The 25,479-nt window shown below is 40.2% G+C and overlaps 1 protein-coding gene across 1 annotated transcript in view; it reads left to right on the top strand.

Moving 5' to 3' along the window:
* Positions 1–21,192, top strand: part of LOC131424643 (syncytin-1-like) — a 49,515-nt gene extending 28,323 nt beyond the window's left edge. Inside the window, exons 2-5 of the mRNA XM_058583206.1 lie at positions 2,522–12,367; positions 13,117–13,166; positions 13,322–13,368; positions 16,455–21,192. Coding sequence (XP_058439189.1) covers positions 2,570–4,411 — 1,842 coding nt within the window. The 5' untranslated portion in view covers positions 2,522–2,569 and the 3' untranslated portion in view covers positions 4,412–12,367; positions 13,117–13,166; positions 13,322–13,368; positions 16,455–21,192. The remainder of the gene's footprint in view (positions 1–2,521; positions 12,368–13,116; positions 13,167–13,321; positions 13,369–16,454) is intronic.
* The last annotated feature ends 4,287 nt before the right edge of the window (positions 21,193–25,479 follow it).

Raw genomic sequence — 25,479 nt, 5'->3', positions numbered from 1 at the left:
TTCTAGAGCGACTCAAGTTTTTCCAATGATTGAAAATGCCGATGCTGATGGCCAGCCGGCCAGAGCCCATGTCCCCCTAGCCTTCAAGGACATAAAACAGCTTAAGGAGGCGGTCATTAATTATGGACCTCATGCCCCTTTCACATTGACCCTCTTCGAGTCCTTCTCAGCCAGTCAACTGATACCCAATGATTGGCAGCAACTTTGCAGGGCTGTGTTATCTGGAGGGGATTTCTTATTGTGGAAAAGTGAATATCATGAAAGGTGCCGCGAGCTGGCTCAGATTAACCTGAATGCGGGCCATCAACGGCGAAATGCTGAAATGTTAACAGGAACTGGGCAGTATGCCACCATAGGCCAACAAATTAATTACGACCCAGGTGTTTATGCTCAAATAGCCTCAGCTGCAGTCCATGCCTGGAAAGCCCTGCCAATTTCTAAGACTAAAGCAAAAATTTCCAAGATCTCTCAAGGACCCTCTGAACCTTATTCGGACTTTATAGCCCACCTAATGCAGGCGGCTGGAAAAATATTCCCTAATCTGGAACAGGCTATGCCACTTATTAGACAACTGGCATATGAAAATGCTAACACTTACTGCCAAAATGGTATTAAGTCCTCCCGGGCCAAAAGTATAGATGACATGATTCGAGCATGCAAAGATATAGATGGGCCTCATATTACTGGTCAGGTTTTGGCTGCTGCCCTTAAGACTGGAATGCAAAAAGCTGATAACAGGGGAACCCGCTCTAAGGGGTGTTTTAAGTGTGGGAAAGAGGGACATATAAAGAGAAACTGCCCGGAAAGGAGTGAGGGTGCTGGCAGAGGGATGCCTGGAATTTGTCCTAGATGTCATAAAGGAAATCATTGGAGCAGTGAGTGCAGGTCAAAATTTGACATCCAGGGTAACCCAATACCGTCGGGAAACGGGAGCAGGGGCCCGCCCCGGGCCCCGGAAGCCAAAGTGTACGGGGCAGTGCAGGGACAAAACAGTGCCCCAGGGAGTGGGCGTCTCCAACGCCTCCCACTGACCAACCCCTTTCTATCTGGGAACTCCCCAAGGGAACACCAGGAAGCGCAGGACTGGACCTCAGTTCCACCTCCCGAGTGGTATTAACTCCCCAAATGGGACCTCAGACGCTGCCTACTGGGGTTTTTGGGCCCCTGCCAGAGGGGACGGTGGGACTAGTGTTGGGACGAGGTAGCGCAACTCAGTGGGGCTTGAAGATTCTTACAGGGGTTGTTGATGCTGATTATCAGGGAGAGATAAAAATAGTAGTAGAAGCTACCCAAGGAATTGTTATTCTTCCCCCCGGGGAGCGTATGGCTCAATTGCTGCTGCTACCCTTAGCTTCCATTCCTGGGCACGCCCTCCGTGGGTCCCGGGGCAACGGCAGCTTTGGCTTCACTGGAACTCCCCAGGCCTTTTGGGTAACTCATTTGGATTCGCGTCCCAACCTGACCATTGAGATACAGGACAAAGCTTTAATCATAGCTCTCAAAGTCTATAGTTCTATTCCTCTTAATGTATATACTGACAGCCTGTATGTAGCCAATCTGGCTCTATTCATAAAAACAGCATCATATATTGGAAAGCAATCCACCATCACAGAACAACTACAGGTAGTTCAGCTTCTCATTTGAGCTAGACGAGATCCTCTATACATTGGCCACATCCGAAGCCATTCAAGGCTCCCTGGACCTTTGTCAGAGGAAAACGCAAAAACAGACGCTGCTACTCATGCTGTCGGCCTTTCCTGTGTGACGACCAAATATGATAAGGCCTTACAATTCCATAACAAATTTCATTTAAATTCACAGTCTTTACGCTTCCACACAGGATGTTCACGAGACCAAGCTTTACAGATTGTCTCATTATGTCCAACCTGTACACCATTTATTCATTCTCCTTCCCTTGGGGTTAATCCAAGAGGACTACAACCTAATGATGTCTGGCAAACTGATGTTACACACTTCCCTAGCTTTGGTAAGCTCTCCTTTATACATGTTTCCACTGACACATATTCTGGCTTCATTTTTGCCACCTTACATACTGGAGAGAAGGCTAAGGACATAATCAATCATCTTCTAAAAGCCTTTTCCTCCATGGGCACCCCACGATGCCTCAAAACCAATAATGGTCCCGCATATGTAAGCCAGGCGGTTCAACGGTTTTGCACCCAATGGAAAATTAATCATAAGACTGGAATCCCTTATAATCCACAGGGACAGGCTATCGTAGAACGAGCCCATCAACATTTAAAAACTTATTTACAAAAAACAAAAGAGGGGGAGATATACCGGAATTTTCAGGGACCACAAGCACTTCTAAACATAACCTTATTTATTTTAAATTTTTTACTCACTGACACTGGAGGGCGCACGGCTGCACAACGCCACTTTTCCCCTCCCACTGTACAAGATGCTCAAATAAGGTGGAAAGATTTATCCACCGGAAAGTGGCAACCCCCGGCTCCACTCTTAGCTAGAGTGAGGGGAGCTGTATGTGTTTTTCCCCCAGGAACTGAGAAGCCCATTTGGATCCCGGAGCGCTGCACTAGACCGGTGAATGAAAATTCAAGACAAAATGAAGTTCCCAAGATGGCTGATCCTGCCACTGTTGTTCTCACCCCTTCAAGTGAGTGCCAAGACACACCTCATGAGCTGGACCCCGCTTGTGACATTCCTTCTGGACAGGTTTGTTGAAGGAGGGCTTGACCCCCCACCTGGGAATATTCATGAATATCTTTTTGGAGCCCCTTGTGAGTGTAAGGGAGGGCCCCGGCACTCGGCCCCCTCTGGTTATATCCAGAGCATTGATTGTGGGACTAAAGTAGCCTATATGGCGGCTGAAATCAATCAAAACATCGGAGGATTTGAGCAACCAAAATGGGTATGTGTTAATAAGCCCGGACTTGTTGTCCCTAATCCGACCGAGACTCTTGGAAGCTGTCCCGCCACTTGTCATTACACCCCGGCAATGCACATCTCCTGTTATACATCGGCCTCAATTTGTGTTAATAATCAAGAAAAACAGTATTTTGAGGCCATCCTAACTAACACCCGTGGAGAATGGGGGACCACTTATAATTATATTCCTTTTCTTGGTGACCGGGGAGGGGAAGGCATCACGACTCGGTTAATGGAGGCGGGATGTGAGGGCGTCGTGGGTAAACCTTCCTGTTGGCCCATGCAGGCCCCCATCGGAATCTATGATGGAGGGGGACCCACTGATGCTATCAAACACCTTCAGGTGATTAAGCTTTTAAAGCCAGAGATCCCTAAGCCTACATACCATCCCTTGATATTGCCCAAATCCCAGCTTCCTGATTTAGATGCCAATACATTAGATATCCTAGAAACTACCTTTTCTTTACTTAGTAGTTCCAACCCTACCCTTGCTGGTGATTGCTGGCTCTGCATGACGGCAGGTGCAGTCATGCCATTGGCGGTTCCCATCAATTATACCATTGATGATGACAACACATGTCAATCTGGGCTACCCTTTAAGGTGCAGCCTCTAGGTGGTTTTATGTCATGCCTTCTGGGCATGATACAAAATAATACCTATGATGTTGATGTTGGAGTCTCTTCCTTTGAAAACTGCTCATTAGTAAAGAATTACTCCTCACCTACTCCGCCCATTTGTCCCCCTAATGGTACAGTCTTTATGTGTGGTGGAAATTTAGCTTTTCCCAGGCTCCCAGCAAATTGGACTGGCGGTTGCGTTCTCACATTACTGCTTCCTGATATCACGATTATCTCAGGAGATGAACCCCTACCTATTCCTAGCCTAGACATCTTAGTTAGAAGACACAAGAGAGCTGTGCAGGCCTTACCACTCCTTGTTGGCCTTGGAATAACCGCTGCTGTGGGCACAGGCACGGCGGGATTGGATACGGCTATACATTCTTACCGCCGCCTATCTCAACAGCTTATAGATGATGTGCAAACCCTATCGGGAACCATTAAAGACTTACAAGACCAGATAGACTCTCTAACAAAAGTAGTTCTTCAGAACAGGCGGGGTTTAGACTTACTTACTGCCAATCAAGGGGGAATTTGTTTAGCCCTTGGGGAGAGGTGCTGTTTTTATGCTAACAAATCTGACATAGTTCGCACAAAAATTAAACAACTCCAAGAAGACCTAGAAAAAAGGAGGAGGGAATTATTTGAGAACCCTCTCTGGACTGGACTTAATGGATTTTTGCCTTATCTTCTTCCCTTATTGGGACCATTGTTAGGCCTCCTTCTAGTAGTGACAATAGGACCCTACATTGTAAATAAGATAGTACAATTCATTAAAGATCAAATTAATATCTTAGCCTCTAAGCCGATACAGGTTCACTATCAACGCTTAAAGATGGATGATCGCCTCTCTGAGATATACTTCAGACCGATCCGAAGATGAGTGTCCTCCTTAAAAGAAGAACTCCTGCCATATCTTTTCTCTATGCATACCTCTCCCTTTTGCCTTCCTGTACTAGGATCTTTGCTGTCTAATCTCTCAGTCCAATCACATCTGCCATTCGGCGGTGATGGTCGTGGGTCCCGTAGGTGGAGACGGTTAAGAGTTCACCGGTTAAGTGTTCACCACAATAATGTCTTGATAGGTCATAACACCTTGAGCTGATCTTGTAGTACCCAGTGACGGGCAACTTTCACGCTTGCTGTGCGACCTAAGCCAGGGAATCGGGGCCTTCCCAGAGACGGGTAAGCATCGCAAGGGCTGTGAACGACCTAAGACAGGGGCTACTTGATTCCCACTGACATGCAAAAAACAAAAGAGGGGGACTTGTTGGCAGCAGGTCCACCCTGGCCCCTGGAGCCCTACCTCCACTAGTTTGTTCTGCATGCCAGTGTGGCCAGCTCACAAGGCCATGGTGAACTTGCGGTTTTTCTGTTCCTGCTTGTCCGTCTGAGACATATGTATCCCACGGGAATGCCTTGACCTTTTCTGGTCTGATGGACTTATTGTTAAGGGAGGTTTCGGTACCTGACAATAATAGATGTTGAAACTAAATTTCTCCCCCCTCCCTCCTGCTTTTGGGTAGTTTTCCACTTCTTCTGCTTGGGGTATAAAAAAAGGTGTGTTAGCAATAAAGATTATTATTGACTCCTGGATGAAGAACCTTGGTGTCCTGTGTGTCTTTTAACCTCGCCATCCCTCGCCGGACTCGGCTCCCTTGGCCGGACGCGGCAACAGAGGATGATGACAAAATGAAACCATTGGTAAGTAGGAAATTCATATTTTACTATCCCAAAGCTGCTTTTTTATTAAAATATTTTTATTGAAGTATTAATCGCAGTAAACTCATTGGCTTCTCAAGACTTAGGCAAAATCTGCAAACAATGGCCAGAATTAATGCCCTGCCAAAAATAGGATGTGGTTTTTCTTAATGACGAAAAAGACTAGAAGTCATACAGTTTTTCTTTACCTTGGAGGAAATATTATAAGCTTATATAAATTTATGGAAAAAATGAAACTAAACACCCATTCATTTACCATCTGGGTTTGCTATATTTTGTTACTTTTTAGCATATTTGTTTTTTTCTTTTCTTGTTTTGTAAAATATGAACTTGAGACTCACAATTCCTGAATATGAGGGCTTTATTTTAATCTGTTCAAGAGAAATATCATAATCATTTAGCAGTTTGAAAGTACCAATTAGTTCAGAGAATTTCACAATCCTATTGTCCATTTCTTTTGAGGGCCACAGCCGAGTAGGGATGACGCATGGCATTTTTGCCAGAAGTAGTGGTTGAGAGGTGACGTGAGACATTAAGATGATGACTTTTGAGTTCTGGGGAGTTCCTGTTGAGTTCTGCTTGAGCTCTCGTGGGGATTCCCAGAGAGTTCCCATTGATTGGGGAAGTGCCAGAGGAGGGATATTTCTGGTTGCTGGTTCCAGGAGCCACGTGGCATTCAGGGGAGTTCCCGGGAGTGTGTGTGGAGTGTGCTGGTGGAGTTCAGAAATAAAGTTTGTTCCTGCTTCAGTGGCTTGTGATTTGTGCCCAGCCAGACTGCGGCACATTTCACTCAAGAGGATTCCTTCCTTGCATAGGGATTAAAACACAATCCTCATCCCTACTAAGATCAATGAGGGGCTCCATTCCTTGAATCCACTGTGAGCTGCTCAACTTGCTGCTGAGGTTTCATTTCTATCTCTAATTTTTGCCCCTGGCTCTATTTCTATTTTTATTGCAATTATGATATGGAAAAAAAAGATTTCTTTTGTAATATTTCCCCAGAAATTTAAGCTTTTTGCCTATTAGCAGGAGCATTTTCAGATATATGAGATCTTCATATTCTCATGTGTTTTCTAGAAAACATGTTGAAGTAGGTAGAGCCATGTGTCACATAACGTTATTTCAACTAACAATGGGCTGCACATATGTTGTAGTCAACTTTGTGCCATTATGACCAATATATCCAACAAGTATAACTTGGAGAAGGAAAAGTGTATTTTGGCTCATTGTTTCAGTGGTTCAGACCATGGTCCACCAACCCTATAGCCTTGGGCCTGAGGTGAGGCAGAACATCATGAGAGATGGGCATGGTGGAGAAAAACTGCTCAGTTCATGACATCCAGGAAGCAGGGGTCGGGGAGGGGACACAGAGCTCTGCTCACCAGAGACAAAATATGAACTCCAAAGGCATGCCCCAGTCACCTACTTCCTCTAGCCACGTCCTACCTGTATACAGTTACCACTCATTAATACATTTACATTATTAATCCATCAAATGGATTAACCCACTGACTAGGTTACATGTCCCATAATCTAATCTCTTCACCTCTGCACATCCCTGCATTGTCTCACACATGAGCTTTTGGGAGACACCTCATATTCAATCAGTAACAACATATGACAGTGGTCCTATACAAGGTTTCAATACATAGCCATCTGGGTTTGTGGAAGTATACTTTCTGACACGCACAGCATGACGAAATCACTCAATGACACATTTGTCAGGAAATATCCCTGCACTTAGTGCTGGGTGACTGTACTTTCAGTGAATACCTCTTATGGCCATAAATATGTGCCTTTAAACAAACATTAATGCACTCTGAGTAGATACAAATATTTGAGCCTCCTTGAAAGCTTCAGGTTACAAATAGATGTATGTGTTTTTTAAATGTATTTTTATCTACAGACTTTTTAATGCACTTGAGTTACGCTGCAAAAATAAAATTAGATTCTACTATATAATGAAATTTGAAAGTTGCAGTGTGTGTGTTAGCCAGAACTCTTCCTTATCTAAGTCTTGCATTTCACAGAGCCATATCGCAATGGAGACCAAACCATTCACAGTATGTAGAAGGGTGGATGGATGGTATAGAGACAATACACATTACATAATCAAGGGGATCCTATGTTCTTTGTTCAAGTCCTTTAGGGAACTGATAGGTATCCATCTAAGTCATCCATCAGGTCTCATCAAAAGGGCCCCTCTCACAAGATGTGTTTTCAGAGAATATTCTGTTAAGTCACCACTCATCAAATTATGGTTAGAAAAACAAAAAAAGCTTTACCTTTACTTTGGGTGTCAGCTAGGTTCTTCCCTTCTCTGTAGTCACCTCTCACGCCACAGGCTGCATGTCATCCACAAGGGGAGGAACCACCGTCCCCAAACGGCACTTATACTCCTATCAAACCTTGGTTCATTTCTTTTTTTTATCCTTGACATCTTTGTGACTTTGGCAAGGCATTTAAAGTAAAAGTGTTGGTGTTTATTCAATTGAAAGGTAGCTTGTAGCAAGAATTATATTTAATTTGCTTTATGACCTGAAGTAATGGTTTTTTCAAATTTTAAGGAAATCTTTCTATGAAATAAATCTGCTTCTTCTATCTTATCTTGAATTATTGTATAGAAATACACTGTGCTGATAATCTTTTTAATTCAGCCCTAGCTGATTAAATTTATGTGATTTCCAATTTTTTTGCTGATAACTCTAATTTTGAGTATATTTTTCATCATTTGTGACTATTCATAATTATAATCACTAAGGTAAACTGACAAATTACCATATAGAAACTTCTGAACATTTTACCCTCAGACCATCTCTATGCGAGGAGTATTTTCTTTAGCTTTACCCACGGTTATCATGGTCAATCTTCTCGGTCTTTATCAATGTAATACAAATACTCAAAGAATACATTATTATTTGTAAAATTTTTGCATTTCTTCTTTGATTACTAATAGTCACCATTTTTAAAATTTGTTTTTCTGTCACTGATATTTTTCTCTCATTGAATTCTTAATTCATTTTTTTTTGCCAAATTTTCTATTGGACAAGTTATCTTTCTCCTGTGATACATAAGAAATACTTATGCTTTGAAATAGAAAATATTATTATTACTTCCCACTCATGGATTCATATCTTAACATATTTTATTTACTTTGACTTTATAGGAATTTATTTGTTTTCTGGGAAGTCCTATCAAGCATTGTCTTTTTGTGTTCTGGCTCTCATTATTATGTTAACTAGTCATTTACTGAGGGCATGTAATGAACCTAGACACATACAAGAGGCAGCTGGATTATATTAAATGAGATACGCAGTAATTTCCTCCCCATTCCAAGATATCAATACAATTTAATTACATTTTATCTAATATTTTATATATTATAAAAATATTTTTGTTAATTTGTATTTTTTCTTTAATCCATCTCTAACATGTAAAAGATTAGAGGCATGAAGTAAAACAAGATTTTTCTGTTTTAAAACTTTTAATTCGTTATTTTTAGTTATACTTGACAGCAGAATGTATTTTGACATATCATACATCAAGTATAATTTCCCATTTTTGTGGTTGTACATGATGTGGAGTTACACTAGTCATGTATTCATATATGAACAAAGTTATGTCTGATTCACTCTACGACCTTTCCCATTTCCATCTCCCCTTACCCCATCATCCCTGTCCAATCTGGTGAACCTCCATTCCTCCCTCCATGCACCTATTATGAGTCAGCATCTGCATATCAGAAAAAACATCTGGTCTTTGGTTTTTTGAAATTGGTTTATTTCACCTAGCACGATAGTCTCCAGTTCCATCCATTTACTGGCAAACGTTGTAATTTCTTTTTTCTTTCAGGCTGTGTAATATTCCATTGTGATATGTACCACATTTTTTTAATCCATTTATCTATTGGAAGGCACCTAGATTAGTTCCTATCTATCATGAATTGAGCTGCTATGAACATTGATGTGGCCACATCACTACAGTAGGCTGATTTTAGATCCCTTGGATATATGCTAAGGAGTGAAATAACTAGGTCAAACTTGGAATGTTTCCATTCCAAGTTTTCTGAGGACTCTCCATACTGCTTTCCTGAGTAGTTGCACCAATTTGCTGCCCCACCAGCAATGTATGAGTGTACCTCTTTCCTCACATTTTAAAAACTGCTTTCTTGGTTTCATGCCACAGAGCAGCCACAAAAGTGACTTTCTCTATTCTTGCAACCCCTAGATTTATTTTTCTTCATGATTATATATCATTGCCCTAATGATGTTTATTTTGATTATTTTTTTTCTGTCTATTCAAATGCCATTATTAGAGTACATACTTGGATTTCTTACTGGGTTGCTTATTTAAAAAAATAGATTGATTAGTTTGTTCCTTCACTAGCATCAAATTAATTTCATCATATAGCTGCATAATAGATTTTGTATCTTGTAGTGCAAATAACCCCTGTACTCCATTGCTCATTCATTTTAGAAATATCCAAGTTGCACATAACATGGTAATTATTCAAGATTAATTTTAGGATCATTTTTTTTTCCAAGTTAAAAAATCCATTAGCCTTACTTGGTGTACCATTTAGAGACAAGTTTGTGGTTAATTTGAAAAAAAAAAAAATTAAATTTAGTTTTTTTTGTGCAAGGTCATCTCCACCTGCCTCTGCAGTTCCAATCTCTCCTTCTCCACCTTGCTACACACCCTGGGAGGCTGATTCTTACAGATCTCAGCAATTGACTGGGCCCACTTTAAATCAGTATAAGCAATCAGGGGGCCAGGAGACAGCAAAGTCTGGTTTTCTGACTCCTTTCCCTTTTACCTAAATCATCTTCCTCTTCTATCATATGTAAGTACTTCTGTCCCTAAGGCCTTATCAGGAGCCCCCTCTTGCTATTCAACCCAAAGTCAGGCGACTACCTATTGCCTCTTCCCGATGGACAGGTCTGTGAGAGGGGATGGCACCAGTCCTCGCTACCCCAGCCTCCTTCTCTTCTATCTGTTCCACCTAAGGCTGCCCTGGGTCTTTTCCATCACCTCTTTACACCTGGCCTCTGGTTCCCACCAGCACACCGTGTGGCACACCATTCACAGCCAGAGGCTTCCATTTTCATTTCATTGCTCTTCTGTGTTTTCAGTAGTTCAGTAATTTAAAGTTCCTGCACATATTTTTGCCAAGTATTTTCCCTTAAACTTATTTTAAATAAGTATAAATAAATAAACAAGCTACAGGAGTGCTGCTGGATCCTATATCTTCTCTATGAGCCCCTTGATTTTGCTCCGTATTTCAGAGGATTTTTAAGTACATACATGCTCAGAAGTATTTACATGTGTAGAAAGAAGGAAGAGTTAACCATTTGGGTTATTAGACTCAGATACTTTCTTTTTCCTTTCTTCACCTAAGCAAAAGACTAAGTGAACACTTTGCTTTTCCTGAATATTAGAATAATCATACGACAAAAATTCGGAATTAAAGATAGGCACAAACCATGAAGCTATTGAGAATGAACCCGTGTCCAGCATTGTCCGCATCAATCCAGAGTTGAATTGATGATGATGAAACACATATGAAGCCCTCTAAATTACATTATTAATTGCATTAGAAAGGCTGTCAGGCACAACAGTTATGTCTCTGCTCAAATAAGTTTCCATTTTCAAGCATGAGAGTCCTTTGGCCCATCCTCAAAGGCCCTCAGAACCTGGCCAGGCACACAGCTCTGGATGCTCCTCTGATGGGTGTCCTCATCTGCTCAGGATCTGCACATTGGCATGTTCCAGAGTCAGGCCTTGGGCCTCCTCTTTCTTGGAGGCCTCTTGCTTCGTCTCAGCTACTTCTGATCCCATCCAGGAAAATGGCCAAGAGTCCTGTGTGGGGGTGTCTAGTCACTCTTCAGGCTGCAGATCTGCCTTCTCTTTACTTTCTGCTCTGAGGCTTCTCCTAACCTTCATTGGAAGAGGCTTAGCAAACATTCACACTCAGCATGAAAATTCTAGTGAGTTCAGTGCCCTGGCTGGGTCCTCCACACCCAAGGAAGCAAAGCTGATGGATAAACATTTCTCCAGTATGTCTTCAGGGGGGTCAGACTGTGAAGCACTTAAATAATTTTTAGGAGCCCATATGGGCTTCAACCAGCAAGACCACAGGGGCAACGCTGCCCCAGCTCTTTGATCCCAGATCCTGCCCACACATGTCTCTGATGTCAGAAATGGAGAGACAGGATGCAATGTTTGACCTCCTGGGTTTTGGTTTTGTTTGGATCCCTTCCTTCCTATGTTACCTTTCTTTCATTTTGGAATGGGAATTCTTACCCTGTATCTGTCCCCATCTTATATTGAATGTATACAAATCATTTTTTAAATTTTTATAAGGGCTCACAGCTAAGAGTTTGCCTTGAGTCTCAGAGGAGATGGTGGATTTGGACCATTTAAGTGAAGTTGGAAGTGTAAACTCTGGGGGCTCTTGGAGATGGACCGAATGAATTTTGCATTGTGTGATGGACATGAGCCTTTGGTGGCCAGTGACAGAAGGTTATGGTTTGAATATGAGTGTCACCCAAAGACTTATGTGTTGAAGGCTTGGTCCCCAGTGAAACAATGTTCAGAAGTGGGGCTTTTAGGAGATGATTAGAACATGATGGCTATAACCTCATCAGTGGATTGATCCATTTGAATATTAATAATTTGAAAGGATTATTATAAGTTGAAGAAAATTGCAGGAGATGGAGTCCAGTTGGAGGAAGTAGGTCACTGGTGACATGCCTTAGAAGGATATTTCTTGTCCCTGGCCCCTCTCTCCTCCCCACTTCTTGAACTACTATGAACTGAGCAGCCTTCTTTCACCATGTCCCTCTGCCATGATGCTCCGCCATGCCTCAGGCTCAGACAAATGGAGCCAACTTACCATGGACCGAAACTCTGAAACTCTGAACCAAAATGAGTCTTACCTCCTTTGAGTTGTTCATGTCAGGAATTTTGGTCACATGATGACTAACACACTGAGTATGGTTCTACTTTACCTTTCTTTTATTGGGAGGAGGATGAGTATCCTTTCACACACTGTTTGTTGTTTTTCCATCTGTAGATTCTTCTGTTGAATGTCTGCTGACAATTTGCCCATGGTGAGGTAAGTAAACTCACAGAAAGTGTCGGGCCTGCTCTTCAGGAGCTTACACTGCGTCTTCATGTCTATTACAGCTCTGCCTTTTTATGTGTATCTCATGTCCTAGAGCAACTGGGTTCCAGTGTGATCTCTTCAGATGCACCTACCTGGACCAAGGACAGCCAACGTGCATCCTTGGTAGTACTTCCTGCATTCTGTGCCCAATTCAGTGTCACTGTCACTGTCCTTCAGGGTACCATGATCACAACCAACGAGCCATAATACTTCAAGTTTCCTCAGGTGCCGCAGTCTGGCTGGGCACAAAATAACCGAGCCGCCACACAGCCTTGTAGGTTCAAAACAGGAACTCCTTTATTCTCCGGACACACCACACACCAACCGGAAATCCCACCTCTGGCACTTCCCCAACCAATGGGAACTTTCCGGGAATCCCCGCGAGAACTCCAAAGTAGCGAGAACTCCAAAGTAGCAAGAACTCCAAAGTAGCAGGCCGAGGAGGACAGCAGGGGTCTAATATACACAGCTTAACATAACCATTATCATCTCAATGGCTTGCGGATGTCACCTCTCAACCACTCCGTTCTGGCAAAAATGCCATGCGTCATTCGGACTTGGCTATGGCTCTCAGCACTCACGCAGGACACTTATTGGCAGGCATGGTTAATTGATCTTCACCTTATTCCAGCACCTATTTTCCATTTTATATTTGCAACTGGAGTCAAGAATTCTGATTGTATGACTTTTCTCCATAGGATACATGCCCCTTGAAGAGAATGAGGATATGAAGAACCCCTCACAAGAGGTGAATTTTAAAAAAATTTTCCTTTTTCTCTATGTCAAATTTTTGTTATTTATTATTGAAAAGTAAATAAGCTGTAGTTGACCTTGAGTAAACAGGAATGGGCAGTGTTCTCATTTGTGCTTGATCAATGCCTTTCTTTATCTCCGTTAATACAGAATCAAGGCCTCCTTGTTTATTGCCTATGTGGGATAGTGCCTGTACGGTATGTATATAATTTACCTGTACATTGTATCTCCTTCCTGCTTGAACATTAAATGCTTAGGAGAAGAGACCTTTGTCTTGCTCACCTCTGTAGCCATCATCACCGAAATCTCCTGCCTTGCCCCAAACATGGTGCACAGAAGATTCCTAATGAATATCTGTCCATGTCAACAATAAGAGCTCGCCTTGACTTTACAGTTATTAATTTGTTAGTATAAAATAAAGAGTTAATAATGCCGGCTCTTATACTATGAAGTGCCATAGTTGTTTCATAGCTCAGCAGCTAATTAAGGAATGTGAAAAGGGAAGTGTTGCATTACCCAAAACAAATTGTGGCTAATTAATGACAAAACTTCAGGACTTTGTAGACTATACTGAAGAGCTAATAAAAGGTCATGAAATAACCAGTGCTGTTCTCTCTCATGAAAAAATTGTACTTCGAGGATTCTGAGAGAACTGTTAACTCAGGAGGAGAACATCAATATATCTGTAATATCAAAGAACAAAGATATAATCTCCATCTTTCTGTCTGTTTGCATGTGAATGTAAAACTGTTTTTCATAACACTGTTAAGATTTCCTTATTCTTTGTCTAATTTAGAAATTCAGGCACTTTCAAAATAATTTAAAATGAAGGCTGGTTTTCATTTTGTGTCATAAATGTGTGTATTCTGCTATTCTGGGCATTAACTGTGTATGCTTTCACACGCACACACACACATACTTGCACACACATACACACAATCACACCAACAAATAAGATTTCATCATTTCAGGTTAGGAGAAACAATGGGAGAACCGCTGCTTTAGACTTGATTTTTACAAATAATGATGAGATACACAGTTAGTAAATAAAAGTAATTGAAAAATGTGAAGGAAAGTCATTAGACCATGATAGATTTTGTGAAATAAAAACATAGGACCTCACAAAATTTGGCAAGCTTCTTACTTTTAAAAAGAATCTTTCAGACCATTTAAAAAAAAGAGAGATGTAGTAAAAATCTTTACAAGAAAGTGAGGGAATTTTATGGAGACATCTGATCACACAAATGATTCCTAAAAGAAGGAAACTAGATGAATTAAAAATATGAATGTTCAAAAAGCATTTATATAAAAAGAAGATGTTTTAAAGTGACCAAAAAATGGTCTTCACAAACCAGGAGAAAGTAAGTAAAACTTGTGGAAATTTCTAGAAAAATAAAATAACTCTAAAACACAGATGTGGAACAAGAGTAAAATTGTTTAGGGTGAATGAAAGTAATAACAATTATGCAATTCTGTTTTTCTTTAATAAAAAGTTATCTACAAACTAAAAGATAGTGATTAAAAGAGAAAAGAGGTAGTCCAAGTTCCATAAGAGATTCCATGCTTGTATTAAATCCACCAAGGAATCTGATGAATTTGCTGGTGGAAATCTTTAAGAAATGAGCTATCCTGGCTGATGGGTGCTATGGCTCAGATGTTGGCTGACACTTGTCACAGTTTCTGGAGCCCTGAGACAACAGAGAAGAGCCTGGGGCTCCCAGGGTGCCACAGGCTCAGAGGGTGGGCATTGTTGTCTTTTTGTCCTGGCAGGAAACTCTCCTTGTTAAACCCCTTTTCTACTGAAATGTCACAGGATTGGGTCAGTCTTCCATGAAAACACTTAAGAAGCGATTACTGAAATTTCAAACAAATATTTTCATAAAATTCAATGTTTAAAAACACAAAGAAAAGTTATCTTCTGGCTTCCCTTCAACCTCCTATAAATAACAACACTTGCTTTGAGAATCAGTTTCATCCTAATGAGTTAGAGAAAATATTCTGTATTGTTTTGTATTGGGAAAACTAGAGTATGATTACCAAAGGAAAAGGTTAATTAGAAAAGGTTAACATAGAAGAATGATAGTTCTTTTTAAAAAAAATACAAAACGTTTTTAAAAACAAAATTCTTACTTAAAACTTTGGGATATCAGGCTTAAAAAAAGAAAAAAGACTTTAAGAAATAAAACTGACCACCAGAGAAGGAAGTAAATCTCACTTTCCAATGAGGGCAAGCTTTCCTCAAAAAGTTTCACTTTTATTCCTTCAGTGATGAAGAATTAGGTTTCTTCTTTCTTCCTCCTCCTCCACCCCTTTTTCCTACTGTTCTTCTTTCTCCCTTCCTCCTCTTTGTTTTATTTTTAAATAATACGTTTGGGCAGCATTGTTTAACTAGCAAGAGACCTAGTTTGGGAATGTCACTTTTCATCAAATACTGGAAATAAAAGAGATCAGCCTGGTTTTTCCACCCTTAATTTTGAAGTGGCATTTTAGTAGTTCCTGATGGTTTTTCTATCAGGGACATCTGAAATGTCACAAAAGCAATTTGAATTTTTCTGGGCTGTGTTCCTGAGCACCTCTACTCCACATGCTCAACTTCTATCATGTGGGTTAGAAAACATTTTTCTGCATTGTCTCTGGATCTTCTTAGTATTATTATTACTATGTAATTAATCTTCTGGGAAAGAGCAACATCTTTGTGAGTGGATACAATAGCCTGTGACATCATAGACAGATCTTCTGTCAGCTACCTTATTCATTATGGCAGGAGATCTATCATTATGGCAGGAGATCTATGCTTGACCTTTATTCCAGCTTGTCCAGAGAAGACGGCCTGTAATGCAGATCAATATGACTCCTCAGCCCTGAGAACCCAGCAACTGCCTTCATGTGTTTTTTGAGTCCTCTGAAAAGTCCTCTGTGCAGTTGCCTGTTCTGTTCCCACACGTAAGGTGATGTATTCTTGTTATTTTTCATCATCATCATCATCGTTGCCATCATCTTAGAATGCTATTTCCCCTTCCTCATTACAGGAAAATTTCCTCTTGAGTAAATTTATCTCCCCAGGTAAGGGCTAGTTCTCTTCTGGGCAGGGAATTCTGATTCCACTTGGAAAATCAGGTCAAATGCAAGCCTCTTGCATCTCAGCAGCAGAGCCATGATGGAACACTTGTGACCCTTGACTCTCAGGTTATGGGGCTTCCCTAGAACTGTCCGCTCTCTGAGCTTCCTACCGGTTTGTCTAATTCCTCATTTCCTTTAACACTTTCCCTTTCACTTGATCTAGAACCATATGCCGCTGTCCTAAGCTAAGTAATGTTTTTGGATACAACTCTACAGTTGGGAGTTTGTGATACATTATAACAACTTATATGAACCGCTTGCCATCTATGCCAGTGTTTTATAAAGTGAGTATAAATATATGAATTTTACTTATTCAAAGTTCATTCTTCTGATAACTTGGTTTTCTGTTTATAACTCCACTGAGTATATAGGACAATGATAGAAACTAATATCTGTGTTGAAGTTGGGCGGGAGGAAAATCAGGTTCATATTTCTAGAGGTTTGAAGCAGAACAGAAAGGATTGAATAATTGGATAATGAATAAATATTTTGTACTTAATTTACATCTTTGACTTCTACACATCATATACAGTTAAATCAACTCTACTGCTAACTTATGAGATTTGTGACAAATAACTAACAGAGAAATTACTTCTTCATGTTGGAGACAAAAGGTGTTGACTCCCCAGAGATATGTTAGGTATGTAGCATTTATTTTCCTTCCTTAATAATGAGTTTATTGATCAATAACAGCATTTGATATGTTCGTGGAAATATCCTGAGGTTACTGTTGCGTGAGATAAAATTAGAATGAGATTTCCATGCTTCCTCTCTTTAGAAGGCTAATCAGTCCTGCAGTATCTTCAAGGAGATCTACATGTTTCAATGGATGGATGGAACTATTGCAGATACCATTCCTTCTTGACTACTAATCCAAGAACATTGGCTTCAAAGAAAAATATATGCTCCTCAATTCTCAATATGTTTCTAAATTTTGAGTAATATAAAATACATTTGTACAAGATTTTCTTTGGTGCCGAGATTTTGGACATTTGTGAAGGAAAATCAATAGAGTCTGAAATTAAAAAAGACTTCTCATGTGCATAGATGTAGAATGTACTATTTCTATCCTTAGTTAAATTTGACTTAATGATTGTTATGGCTAGGCAGGTGATTTTGATTGTGAAAGTGCTCCAATAACTGGTTCTAAATCTTGAATTGTTTGTATTTATTCTGAGTCATCTGTTTGGTTCAGTTCATTTTAAATCATACTAAGTAAATATTACATATCTGATGATGTGTTGGTCACTCTTAATGTATGTTAATGTTTTTAATGTTGAAGGTATTTAAAAATTTTGTGATTCCCTAAAGTTTTATTTAAAGGCCCTCAATAATACACCATTTTTAAAGGACTACTATGCAAAGATAATGCTTGTCAGTGCTATAGTTCAACATGGGCATTTTCAACAATGAAACTTGATGGCTATAACCCTTTCTGTCTGCCTGTAGCATTTACTAGACTTTGGGCCAAACTCTTTCTGAGTGCACGTAATTTTATAAGTGCTTAGAAAGAAAATAGTCTGAAATATATTCTTAAAGTGCAGAAGTTATGTGTTTTTGTACATATACATTTAAATTTATTTTTAACTAAAAGTAAAAACAATGTTCATATTCATGGATTCCATGTGACATTTCAGTACATGTATGTATTGTGTAATGTTTGAATCAGGGTAAACATAGCCATCTTCTCAAACATTCATCATTTCTATATGGAGAAAAAATTCAAATTCCTCGCTTCTTTGTTTTAAATTTTTTTATTGTTGGTTGTTCAAAACATTACATAGTTCTTGATATATCATATTTCACACTTTGATTCAAGTGGGTTATGAACTCCCATTTTTACCCTGTATACAGATTGCAGAATCACTTCAGTTACACATCCATTGATTTACATATTGCCATACTAGTGTCTGTTGTATTCTGCTGCCTTTCCTATCCTCTACTATCCCCCATCCCCTCCCCTTCCCTGCCCTCTTCCCTCTCTACCCTCTCTACTGTCATTCATTTCTCCCCCTTGTATTATTTTCCCCTTTCCCCTCACTTCCTCTTGTATGTACTTTTGTATAACCCTGAGGGTCTCCTTCCATTTCCATGCAATTTCCCTTCTCTCTCCCTTTCCCTCCCACCTCTCATCCCAGTTTAATGTTAATCTTCTTCTCATGCTCTTCATCCCTACTCTGTTCTTAGTTACTCTCCTTATATCAAAGAAGACATTTGGCATTTGTTTTTTAGGGATTGGCTAGCTTCACTTAGCATAATCTGCTCTAATGCCATCCATTTCCCTGCAAATTCTATGATTTTGTCATTTTTTAATGCAGAGTAATACTCCATTGTGTATAAATGCCACATTTTTTTTTATCCATCCGTCTATTGAAGGGCATCTAGGTTGGTTCCACAGTCTTGCTATTGTGAATTGTGCTGCTATGAACATCGATGTAGCAGTGTCCCTGTAGCATGCTCTTTTTAGGTCTTTAGGGAATAGACCGAGAAGGGGAATAGCTGGGTCAAATGGTGGTTCCATCCCCAACTTTCCAAGAAATCTCCATACTGCTTTCCAAATTGGCTGCACCAATTTGCAGTCCCACTAGCAATGTACAAGTGTACCCTTTTCCCCACATCCTCGCCAGCATTTGTTGTTGTTTGACTTCATAATGGCTGCCAATCTTACTGGAGTGAGATGGTATCTTAGAGTGGTTTTGATTTGCATTTCTCTGACTGCTAGAGATGGTGAGCATTTTTTCATGTACTTGTTGATTGATTATATGTCCTCCTCTGAGAAGTGTCTGTCCTCGCTTCTTTTTAAGACAATAATGCCATCAAATATCTGAGAGCTACTTAATTCTTAAAGAAAATTTCAGGTGTGCACTCAGAGAAAGCTAACTTAAACACTAAATTAAATAGAGCAACAGCATTTGATGGAGGACACTTGTTTCTGAAAATTCATAAATAGAATTCCACCAGTGAAATCGTAGGGAGGGTGGATCTACAAGGGAATCCTAGTACTTAAAGGAAACTGGAAGTGACAACTCTTGGGAGGGCCTGATCTAGCCCTCGTGTGAACAGACAATTCTTCTCTCTCCAGTCTCAGCTAATATTTGTGAAATTTGTATTGCACTTATAGGAATAGACCCATAAAAATGGTTCTAATAAATAAACATTTTAGCTTTATTAATATCAACAGGCACATCTGAATGATGTGGAACTATTCCATTAGGAACGATGTCATCATCTGGCTTTTTATTCTGCTGAATGTCTCTGGATGCAGGGATTATGGGAATATGTTGAAATCCTGGAGAAAGCTTCAAAATGATCTCAGTCTACATCTCTGCCCTTTCCCCTCTCAGTCAGTCTAGTACTTCCACAGTTAGGATTTGACCATGACTGAGATTTGATTCTGGTTACCTGGCATCTAGAAAAGAAGGCAGGCATAATTTCCGAAAATGGCTGGCCATCTTCTTAGAGGTACCTACGTGCTTCATTTGAGGTCAGAAAGAGGGGGTTACTTCTGCCAGTTCCTAAGACTCAGGAGAATCTGCTGTTCAAGAGTCTCAGTTGCATCTATTCCAATAATCTGAGTTTACATCCAGTTTATTCATTCCTCTCTTGTTAGGGCTCCTGATGTTAGTACAGGAGACTTTTCTTGGCTGAAGATTCAGCCTTCTCCAATGTTATACTTCTCTTACAAGTAAGTTCTGCATGCTTAGCCCTCTAACTATGAGTCTGTAAACACTGGGAAGAAAGCCTATGACTCTTTTTGCTGAAATGGGTGATGAGTCAACCTGGGCCATCATTTTTCTCTCCTCGGTGCATCCGTGGTGCCCAGGAATGGCCACTCAGTTCTGCAGTCCTTAACGCTTGTCCATCTTTCCTCCTTGAAAATGGCTGAGACTCCACTACTGTGTCCCATCCAGCCATGCAGCATCCTGGGTCTCCACAGGCCGCGTCTCAGTGTCCCCACTGCCACAGTGTGCGAGGGAAACACACCTTCCTGCGGTGATGAGCTTGTGACCCAAATCCAGGATCTCCGTCCCTCAGTGTTAACTCTGAAGTACCACAGCAGGTCTCTTAGATGGAGCCGCTGAGGCAGGGGTCCTTGGGAAAGTGATTTATTGAGGAAATACTCCCAGAAAAACTCTGAAAGGAATGAATGGAACAGGGCGGAGAGGAGATAATATTCGTGCTACTTGGTTTCTTTAACCTCATCTTATGGGGAACTTGGGGGTAAAGTCACACCACAGAGGGTTTCATGTTGAGACAAAGAGGACTGTCAGGCAGTCATTGGCCATGAGCTACTTCCAGACAGAGGATCCTCACCTAATCCTTGCCTGGACTCCAAGGTATGCTGGGCAATGTGGCTTCCACAGGCAAAATGGCTCCCACGGGCTAAGGACATTCCCCAGTGAGCAAGAACAGTACAGGCGAGAGCCATGGGCAGCCAACACCTACAGCATGTGATGGTGTTGTAAGGGAGAAGGGTTTCTTTCCTTGACCATTGCAAGGTTTATGGCTGACATCCCTTTAACAAAGGCAGATTAACAAGAGAAAATCATTCATACTTATTTAGTGTAAATTTTATGTGATATGTAGTTTCATAAATAAATCCTAAACACACAGGAAAGCTTCCTTTCAGCGGGAGCCCTGACATCCAGGCATAGAAGCCAGATGACCTCCTGCCCCATTCAGACTCCGACCCACAGAATCCATGAGCATGAAAAAGGGCCAGGTCACTGAGATACAGGGTGAATACGTGACATTCTGCATGTGTCACTTATTGTCCTCCACTATGATGTAACGTCTGTGGAGACAGGAGTTTTTATACATTTACTTCTCAGATATGTGTCCAAGACCTCCTCACCTGCCTAGACCACAGGAGGTATTCAGTAAGTATTTATTAAACAAAAGAATGAATTGGAGAAATGAGTTTTGTATCCATGTGCAAGTTTGCTTGAGCATTGAATTCCAGCTTTAAAGTGATTTGATCTTAGAATTTTGGAGATCATGTTTGTTGTTGTTTATTTATTTTTGTCTTCTACTTCCCATTTTGGCTAATGAGTTTTTGATGACTTTTAATACTCATTCTTCCACAGGAATTCGTTTTCCTCTGGAAGGCTGAAATATCTTTCCTTATTGCTGAAATTCTGGAATTCTGAAATTTCACTGTGATGGGATTTTTGTGTCCATTTTAGTTTTATCTCTTTGATATTCAGAAGGTTCAGCCTAAAGACTTCTCCCAGCTATAGGAAATAGTTGCCTACGTTTTCTCTGATGACATCTTCTCTCTGGTAATGGTCTCCTTGTCAGAATCTGTTGTGTCAAAATACCTTCCTTACTTCCTCCCATGCTTGCTTTTGTCTTAGATAGTTTTGAATATGTGGAGAATGTGTAAGCAGTTGTTCTGTGATCCCCACATTCTCTCTATGAGAACTTTTAAAAGTACTTTTCTTAAGATATTAACCTTGGAGAAAATGTTTCTGCTGTCAACTGGCGACTTGGCTGGACCAGCTCTTCCAAATCAATACTTCAATTAATAACCTTTTATTATTCCAAGGCTTACTCAGGTCTTTGCTCTAATTTTACTCTGAGTTCGGATGAGTTCGGATGATTTATGGAGTTACTTATAACTCTATAAGAGGCATAGTCTGTGTTTTCCTTTACTTGTGTCCCTCTATCAGTTCAAACATTTATTTTCCATCTTTTGGGATTCCTCAAAATTTCAGGCTTTCTAGTGGTATTTTTTCTTATTTTAATATTGTAACATATTTGTCCTCTTAAAAAATATCTTTTTTGTGTGTGTTGAGATTTCTGCTACATGTTTGCAAGAGGACCTCTGTTGGTGTGCTTGATCTGTTGCTTTGATCTAATCTTAATTTAATCATAATCCTCTTATAAAAGAGGTATCAGCCTCATTCCACAGAGAGCTAATGAGAACAGTCCTAGAACTATACAAGTTGCATATTTTTCTTTAATTAGCCACTTCTCTAGGCAGACATTATGTTATGAAGTTTTAGTTTTATACAATAGAATGATCTAGCTAAATTAGAAAAAGGAAGTTGGTAGAAGAATAATTCCAAGTTAAAGGAAAAGGAAGAAAACTCAGTTTCAAAAAGGAGAGGGGGAAAGTCTAGGGATCTAAGATACTGGAAAGTCTTATTTTGGCATTTTAACTGGAAAGAAGAGACATTTGTTCTTTTTAGTATGCATATTGCTTTGCTGAAGATGTAAATGAGAGAGAGGGAGGGAAGGAGGGAGGAAGAGAGAGAGAGAGAGAGAGAGCGCAAGAGGGCACTTCTGAGTGACTTAGTTTGGTTTAAGTTGCCATCTCTTCATTTGCTGGGGAAGGGTTGAACATTTCTGCATATGGACTCAAATTGGGAGCAAAGATGGCCAAAGATAAATCAGGATGCTATTCCCTGGGAAAGAGGGAATTGATGTTGGGCAGGCTGAAAAAACAGCTCACTAGACACATGCACTTCTTGGAGTCATGGGATTAATTAATATGCATTCTTGAAACCAGTGCTTGGCTTGGCACAATCTGTGGAGTCTGCCCTTGTTTGTAGGACGCACTATCATTCCTGACTCTGCCTGTCTGTTCCTACTGTCCTTCTACTCCTTTATGTAACAGATCAAAGATTGGTTTGTTGGATTATTAAGCACTATTCAGTTAAGACAATAACTATGCTTTCCCACTTATCATTAGGGTAGTGACAGAATAAATGACATGGAAAAGCAGCACATAAAGCAAAATTTCAGTAATTAAGACTATTTGTGGAAAGGTCAATCCAAATTAGAGATGGATGTCTTATAGACTATTTTAATTCTAAATATCTTTTGAAATTAGAAGGACTGCTGGTAAGAAACTTTTGCCAAACAGAGTCTTTTGAGGTCAGTTTTAATTGGGGGTGCATTTGTAACGAGAGTGTTCTAAATAGATATTAAAGTCCCTGAAGTCATTTAGCCTCTTTATTCTTTAAAGGAAGTCACATACTTTATAATAATATCATTTTTAATTTGCCTTCTAAGTTCTTCCCTCAGGCCTTATGCATAAGTTTCAGCCTCTCCAGTTATATTATCACATTTTTTTTTTGTTTTATGTGATGAGTGCCTGTGGTTCTGCCAGGAATTGTTCACACATAAATGAAGGAATGTGACAAGACAATATTTAACAGACAAATAATGAAGACCTACTGTGTGCTGGATATCCTTCCAGGTGCTTGGGATGCAGTGGTTAACATGATGACAGATTCTGAGGAGCTTGGAATCCAGTGGGAAACTGCTTCTCTATACAAGACATTCTCTTTTTGCACTCAGTTTGCACAACTTGTTTGGATCAACTTTTGTGCCACTGTGATCTAAAGCCCTGACTAGAACAATGTAGAGGAGGAAAAGTTTATCTTGGCTCACAGTTTCAGAGGTCTCAGTCCATAGACGGCCAACTCCGTTGCTCTGGGCCTCAGGTGAGGCAGAACATCATGGGGGAGGAAAGCAGCTCAGGACATGACAACTAGAAAGCAGAGAGTTTTCTTGGACAAAATATAAACCCCAGTGGTACACCACACAGGCCCTATCTCCTCTAGCCACTCTCCACTTGATTATACTTACCACCCATTAATCCCTAACAGTGGATTAATCCCTGGGTAAGGTTACACCTCTCATACTCTAATCCTTTTGCCTCTGAATTTTCTTGCTTTGTCTCACACATGAGCTTTTCGGGGACACCTCACATCTAAACCATAACAATGCTAAAAAATTCTTCCATGTTTTAACACTCACCCATTATAGGTGAGTGTGCATAGTGGAAACATATAAGTAATTGTCACATATTGGTAACAAAACCAAACAAGGATCTAATTTAAACATTTTGATGCCAATATTTTCCAATAGAACTTTCTATTCTGTGGAAATCTTTTCTGCCCATGCTGTCCAATAATAAAGCCACATGTGATTACTTAATTTTTAATAATACTGGATTTTAATTAACTTAAATTTAAAAAACCATATGAGGCTAATGACTACCACTTGAGCAAGACGACTTCGTATATCTTCATGGCTATACTTATCTTTCACATATTTACTTCAAACCTGACTTTTGACAATAGACTCACAAAATCCATAGGGTTTGCTGGTCTCAACTTTGCCACACATGCTCATAAATATAAGAATACTCTATGCAGTTTTAATTTTCAGAAAGTCCTAAATTGTTGAGGGATATCAGGTAAGTGCTTTCGTGAAGAACTCTTTCCTTGAAATTGCTTCCTGGGAGTACGCCAGTGTTGTGATTTTGAAAAGCTTGTATCTTCTCATCTTAATCCATCTCTCTTTCCCTGTGAATAAAGTGGTTCATACTCTAGCTTTATACCATGGAGAACTGGAGTTTGATGGGCACATATAGGCATCATATGGGTTTTAGTCAGCTTTTTTGATGCTGTGACTGAAAGAACCAACCAGAACAATTGTAGGGGAGGAAGAGCTTGTTTAGGGGCTCACGGTTTCATAGGTCTTAGTCCATAGAAGCCCGGCTCCATTCCTCAGGGATGGAGGTGAAGCAGGACATCATGGAGGAAGTGTGTGGCAGAGGGAAGCAGCCCACACAGAGATCAGAGGCAGAGAGAGAGACTCCACTGGCCTGATACAAATGTATACCCTCAAGCCACACCCCAATTTCCACCTCCTCCAACCACCCCACCACTTCAGGTTCCACTGAGTTAAACCCTATCAGGGAATTAATTCACTGATTGGGTTAAGACTCTTTCCACCCGATCATTTGTCCTCTGAACCTTCTCACATTATCTTATATGTGAGCTTCTGGGGGACACCACATTTAGACCATAATAATATATAAGGCACATATGAGTTTTAACATTAATTAATTATTTTTAATAGACATGAAATTATGTGTATTTACATAACATAAGGCTTTGCTCTAGGAATATTTTGTGGAATGACTAAATTGAGCTAAGTAACATACCCATTGACTCACATTGTGGGTTTTTTTTTGTGTGTGTGTATGTGTGTGTGTGTGTGTGGTGAGAACATTTAAAATCTACTCTTTTAGTAATTTTAATGACCATAATTCTACTCTGCTTCTGTGAGTTCAACTATTTAGATTCCACATGTAAGTGAGAACAGGCAGTGTCTGTCTTTTCAGGCCTGGCTTATTTCCCTTAGCATAATGTTCTCCAGGTTCATCC

Source organism: Marmota monax, unplaced genomic scaffold (assembly GCF_021218885.2).
Source record: "Marmota monax isolate L192 unplaced genomic scaffold, Marmota_monax_Labrador192_F-V1.1 WCK01_AAM20220418_F8-fsc00542, whole genome shotgun sequence".
Taxonomy (NCBI): Eukaryota; Metazoa; Chordata; class Mammalia; order Rodentia; family Sciuridae; genus Marmota; species Marmota monax.
This window is presented reverse-complemented; position numbering and strand designations above follow the sequence as displayed.